The 6,670-nt window shown below is 33.1% G+C and overlaps 1 protein-coding gene across 1 annotated transcript in view; it reads right to left on the bottom strand.

The window, feature by feature from the left end:
• Positions 1-6,316, bottom strand: part of LOC134276605 (uncharacterized) — a gene marked incomplete at both ends in the record, with an annotated part of 25,483 nt that extends 19,167 nt beyond the window's left edge. The window contains 3 exons of the mRNA XM_062758839.1: positions 2,841-3,077; positions 4,283-4,759; positions 6,263-6,316. Coding sequence (XP_062614823.1) covers positions 2,841-3,077; positions 4,283-4,759; positions 6,263-6,316 — 768 coding nt within the window. The remainder of the gene's footprint in view (positions 1-2,840; positions 3,078-4,282; positions 4,760-6,262) is intronic.
• Positions 6,317-6,670: the final 354 nt, after the last annotated feature.

Below are 6,670 nucleotides of genomic sequence, written 5' to 3'. Positions count from 1 at the left end.
CGCCTAACATTTTAATCTCGGATGTTTCCAAAAGCAGAACGTTGAAGATTTATGTTAAAAAGAAAGCTTTGATATGTGTGTTCTTGAATGTAGCTTTTTAGAACTACATGTATCTCCAGACATTTACATACGGAAATGTATAGTATTATTTCAGATTTTTAGACACAAAATATGAAGTTTGTTTCAGGCAATCTTTAACTTTTTCTAATTAAGCTTGCTTTAGTCAGGTCAGTCGCAAATCACTGCATGTGTCCTTTCTGTATATAAAATAAAATCACTGTATCATTGATCTATGTTATTTTTTACCTTAATCAAAATCTAATTTGTAAATTATATTTTTAAATACCTTTGAAATTTTGGCTGGTTCTGTTTCATTTCATAAATTTCTCTTATATTTTCTACCGTAAGGAAAAGTAAGTTTGGAATAGATACTTTGTGTTTTACATGTTTCAGGGAAATAAAATCTCTTAGGATTAAAGTTCCCATTTTATTTAATTAGTGGAAATTACTTGGTAAATGAAGAGGGGAGTATTTGTTGCCATGTTTTTGAAACAAAATTGCAAAGAATTCCATTGGAAGACAGATAAAGAAATCCGGCTTTTTCAAAGATGACGGTGATTTAAAAAGTAAGTAATCAGATTAACGTGCTCTGTTCCCCTGAATAATACTATTACATTATAATAAATGCAGAAGAAATCTTCAATCTTCTAATAATCGAATATTCTATGTACTTATAGTTTCGAATACACGGAATCAATTAGAAATACAATAAATGTGTGTAATTTCTGTACTGCTTAAATTTTAGGCATCAGCATTTCTCTTTCTTTTTTTGCTCAATAAAATTGATTCATTTTTCGTATAAAGGAGCTGTTCGAATTAACCGCTTGCATGCTGAAGCAATTTCTATGGAATTTCATTGCGTACGATCATGAAGGAAGGATAGGAACAGACAGGAAAAGAAAGAGGGAAATTCAAAAATACAATGGAGGACAGTGATTAGTTATAAACCTGTTCATAAAAAGTGTATATAAGTCAAATGAGTGGAAAACTTTGGAAATTTATTCAACTATATGCAAATTTCAATCTAAATAAGGGGCAACTATTTTTATTGTTTTAACTGTTTAAAAAAAACCTGTTATTTTATACTTCCATTTACTTTCCTTGTAAAGAAAAAATCATTGATAATTTCTTTTGTTTTGATAAATTGTAGGAAGCTTAACAAGTCTGATACTACTTGTAAATTTAGAAAAGCTAACTTGTATTTTCAAGTAGGATTGGTGGTAGATATATTTCTGATTGTAGAGACGATTGGATTTGTTAATATACAGATTTGTAACAATAAAATGTTTATACACATTGGGCGTGTTGGTCCAATAAATTGGGCCAATATTGGGCCAATGAGCACAATGGCATTGGGCCAACGTCATTTGCCAACTTTTGTTGAACGTTCTTGATGACATTGGGCCAACATTGACCCAATGTCGCATTCATTGGGCCAATGTTGGCGCAACATTGGGCCAATATCTGTAGAAATAACACTCTACATTGGGCCAAAGTTGGCCCAACATATCGGACAAACATTGGGCCGATGAGCAAACTTTTACATTGGGCCAATGTCATTTGCCAACATTGGCCCAATGTAACAGATGACATTGGCCCAACGTTGGCCCAATGTTAGCATGCTATCTGGGATAGAAAGATTTTTTATTTAAAGATAAATATAGTTAAACATATAAATCATAGAAACTTTAAAAACTTGTTTGTAAATTGTTATCAGTTTGAATTTTACGACGTCTAAGTACAAAGACCCACTTGGGGTTAAATGATCATTAGAATTAAATTAAATTTAACTGCAACTTAAGCAATTAAAAGTATATCTTGTATCCTTAAGCTTCTACTGTTAGTCATAAATATTGAATATATAAAAAATCATGTTTCTTTCCCATTCAGCACCATTTTTGTTGTACTTCTATTTTATATCATAAAATGAAGGCAATACGTGTACGTAGCCGTTTGCAGGAATGCTTTTTCATACAGTAAGACAGCAATTAAGCTCAGACTGAATTCTTAAAGTAAGCCATGGCAATTTCAAATTACAAGTATGAATTGAATATCAGAATTTTCCCAGGATAAAACCGTGAGCTTAGCAAACACTTGTGGTCTATAATAGAAACACTTGCAAGTATATTAAGACAGCACACAGATCAGAATTTACCAATTGAAACTTTTGGTAACATGTAAAATGGATTCTTCGAAAAAGTCAAGGATCGACGTTTGCTAACATTATTTATAAAGACTCCATAATGATTAAACTAGAGGATGCACTCCAACATGACGTCATAATGCGATGTCTATGAATACAAAAAATGCATTAAACGTAATCATATACAAGAAATCCTTTCATCTCTGAATTTATGTCTGAACAAAGCTCCAAGTTCAGAGAAATTGTATTTTTTAAAATTATTTTTCAGATAAAAAACAAAAGGGCCTTGGACAATTACCAGTTAAACTTGGCCTTTCAGTGAGACTAGGCATTCTCTACGTTACGTAATTGGCTTCTGAAGATTACAAAGATTTCCTTACTGTTGAAATATACATGGGACTGAAATAAGAGCAAATGCCAATTAGAGTATCGAGTAATCAATTACACCGATTTGTCCTGCAAAGAGATGGATCTTAAGTCATCTCCTTGTGTCAACGAAAATTGAAAGTTCCTGATGTTATTAATTTCTTAATGAATAACTGACACTAATTGCATAGCGCCGAGAAAGCAACGACTTATTGAAAGTCCAAGCTTACCTGTAGATTGTCCTATATACATAAACATTGCTACTTCTTACTTGATTTTCTGTAAGCTTTGTTGTCGAGAATATAAATGTCCCAGTGCGGTTGGAGGCCTATACAGGATCTTACAATGTCATGTCTCGCTCTACACCCGTATCCAAGAAGCCACCTCACATGATCTACACTGTCCTCAGGCCTCCCTCTATAATGAACAGCCTCCCCTCTTCTTAGTGTCCTTAGAAATTTACTTCGTTCATCTTCACAGCTCTTAATTTGATTTTCTGGGATATTCACTGTAGAGAATCGAAAAAGAATATTGTCATTAAAACATTAACATTTAAATTCTTTATATATATATGTACAAGTAGAGATACAATTTAAATATTAATTGATTACAGTACCGACCAGACCCAACCTAACACACAGCAGTCCCACAGCAGACACGGGGACTGCTACCTTGGACTGCTAAAGCAGTACCACAGTAGTCCCACAATAGTCCAAGAGTGGTACCAGCAGTTCCAGCAGTCCAAGAAAGAAGTTTCATTAGTCTTAGTGGTTTTATTAATTCAACGGGCGGAGTTTACTTAGAAATGAGATTTTCAATAAACAATGGAACTATAAAAGGTAGTTGAAATTTATTCTGAAAAGTATGCCAGGAATCCGTACATTTATGTACAGTACGCCTAATCTGAATAATCATTTATTGAAGAAAGAAGGCACACAGACCTATATGTATAAAATACACTAAACATGAATATTTAAGCAGAATTATCTGGTATAGTAATAACTCAATTTCTTTCTTTTCTGTGATTGATTAATTGTATTTTGTTTTATGTCTCTCTCCAAAATATTTCAATCATATGGAGCCGCCACCACTTGCCGCTGGAGAGATGCAATTTTTTTCCTATACTCAGCACTGAGGCCCATTGAAAAGGGAGGGATCTTTTTTGTGCCTTCACCTACTGCGACAAGAGACCTCTGTTTATACGGTCTCATCCGAAATACCCGTCTCCACGTCCGACTGTGGGATTCGAACCCACGACCTTAAGATCAGCTCATTACTTCGAGACTCTAGAGCAGACACTCTTACCACTGCTCCATGCAGGCGATTTCTATGATTGAGACTGGTTCCAACATCTATTTTTATATATAAAAAAAAATAGCGACTGCGCGGAATTTATGCGAGCACGGTTCACTGTTATACGTATTTGTATAAAACATTCAGTATAATATAATAAATATTGCATGTAGTTGAGTGTAACATTGAAAATTTTCAACCCTCGAAAACCATTGTCAACCTCGGCTGCGCCTCAGTTGACAATGGTTTTCTTGGGGTGAAAAATTTCAACGTTACACTCAACTACTTGCAATATTTAAATATTATGTTTTTGCTTTTAAATTCATCATTCTTTAGAATATAATACGATTATAAAATGAAAAGTCTAAATAAAGAAGATATGAATATGTCAATAATATATATAATTTTGCACCAACTTACATATGTGGTGTATCTTGTCATATATACTCGTGTCCTCCATGGTGACGTGAGTCAATATGTTCATTTGTAGACGAAGTATCAGTAAGGAATCACAGTATTTTCTGTTACTAACGACACACTTCTCTTCAGGTTTTCTTTTGTACCCCATTGATCTCAGGTACACACTGACTGTGTCATAACTACTGTAAAGGAATGGTATATAAGGTCTTTTTGATGCAATCCTATACATTGTCTCATCCTTTGTGTTCATTGTAATCCTGCCCTGATCTTCCCAAAGGTAATCACTTGACTTTAGTCTGTCCAGAGTCTGCTGTGCTTCCTCACGTGTTACAGGATTCCCTTTACCGTACACTGTCCGTCGTATAACGTTAAGGCAGTTCAGCCACTCTGTGTCAGTGAAGTCAGGAGGGCTGGAGTCAGAACACAAAAAGCAGAATAACATGGACACCTTGTCATCAGTCAGTGTGGAGAACTGATCTACAAAATACAACAAGGTATTACAGTATACTTAGAAGTAATCCTGCATATAAACGAGATGTGTTTGTGAAACACCATGCGCCCGGCGGCAACAAATTTTAAAGAAGCAATGTGCGAAAGAAAAATCATCACATCAGTTTGGTGAATCAGTATTTGGTGGTGTGTTCGGAGTTGAACAATTGCACACACTTGGTGAAACGTACGCATTTACAACAACAGCGCAAGAAAATTAAAGCTAGGTAGAGGCCTTTCTATGCAAATGAGCAAATAAAAATGCATAATTTGTGTAATTTTTACACAGAGAAGTTCCAAGCTTAATTTTTCATACATACTAATTTCACCAAGCATTATGAAGCAACTGTACAATATGACGTCTTATTATGATGTCATTGATCTCTCAATTTAAATATTATAGGTACATAAACAAAATAACGTCGGTGCAATAGGATCTTTAATAGATAAAGTAAAATATAAAGAAGATATAATATGACGTCATAATATGCACTAGTTAGGAGCATGTCGTGGGTACCAAATCAACGTTTTAATAAGTCAATTGCATAGAAACCTCTGTACGTTGCCTTAACTTACTTGCGAGACCTCGCGTTATGTTTACAAACGTTTCACGGGTGTATTCAATTTGTCAAACTCTGTGCAGAACATGAAACACAGGCTGACAAAACCAGTGTGTTGGTTTTGCTTTCGTACATTTCTATTCTAAACCTTATAGTTTTAATATTTTGTCATTATTACACAACTGAATAGCTTTTTCTCTTTAAAGTATTTTAAGGATAAAGTAATAATTTATGAAAGTGAAAGGATATATCAATAAAACTCCTCTGGCTAGTTTAAATACTAGTAACTTCCAGAAAAATAAGATTTCTATTATATTTCCGTATGAATTGCTATAGCAAAATACAGGTAATATTTACGAAATTATTCAGAAAATTTGAGAAAATGTTAACATTAAATTTGTATCAAAGCATCTGCAAGACTTTATTTTTTATTATCATTCCCTATGAATTATTTTTCCCTTATGTAAAAATCAAAATGTTTTAATTGCAATGTAAAAATAATAACAATATTCCCTAAACTGTAGAGGTTTAATGTACTATTTTTCATTTAAGGTAAAACTCTAAAGTTTTCTTTCAAATTATCATGTTGTTTTATGTTTTAATTGGCGAATTGAATACATCGTTACCCTAAGCATTTTATATATAGAAATAATATATTTGATTAATCTGATCAAATAAACATATTATGGCTTAAAAAGCCTCCAAAAAGTGACAGACAGCTAGTTAAATTAAAATTCAATCATCTATTTTCCTAAAATGTTTTGGCTCACGTAGATTTCATGCTTTTAATGTTTTCGCTTTAGCAACAGCCTTCGGTTGAGGACTTGTAGCCGATACTGATTTTAGAAAAGTAAAAAGTAGCTAAAATGATTATCTTAGCTTGTAGGGGGAAGTAGGTACTTACAAATTCAAGATTTAGCAAAATACATACCATATAACTTTGGTTTCCAAATATTGTAATTACCCAAATAACTGGCGGTGTAACCTAAAAAAGAAAAGAAATGAGAATGGTAACAATCTGTTTAACAGAATAATTAAATCAAACACTAAGGACATATATTATTTTTCTGTAGCTGTATTGTAATTTTGAGACACGTGTATATTTTCAGGTAAATAAAAATAAATGTTTGTCACAATGTAAGCTTGCAAATTTACAACACTTTACTTAAGGAAATGCAAGGGGTCCATAGGCCACATCTGAGCACATTTTCTAGGGAAAAGGCACAGATAAATTCAGAATTAAGAATATATAGGGATAGGGATACTTAATTTAAACTGTCCAAATATGGTTCCATGTCGATATTACAATTGGCTTTGTGTTTTTTAACAAAGATTTTTA

The sequence above is a fragment of the Saccostrea cucullata genome, unplaced genomic scaffold, assembly GCF_032062105.1.
Source record: "Saccostrea cucullata isolate Sc308-1 unplaced genomic scaffold, CSIRO_AGI_Scuc_v1 ctg6962, whole genome shotgun sequence".
Taxonomy (NCBI): Eukaryota; Metazoa; Mollusca; class Bivalvia; order Ostreida; family Ostreidae; genus Saccostrea; species Saccostrea cuccullata.
Note: the sequence above shows the minus strand (reverse complement) of the source record. Positions and strands in the feature narration are given on the sequence as shown.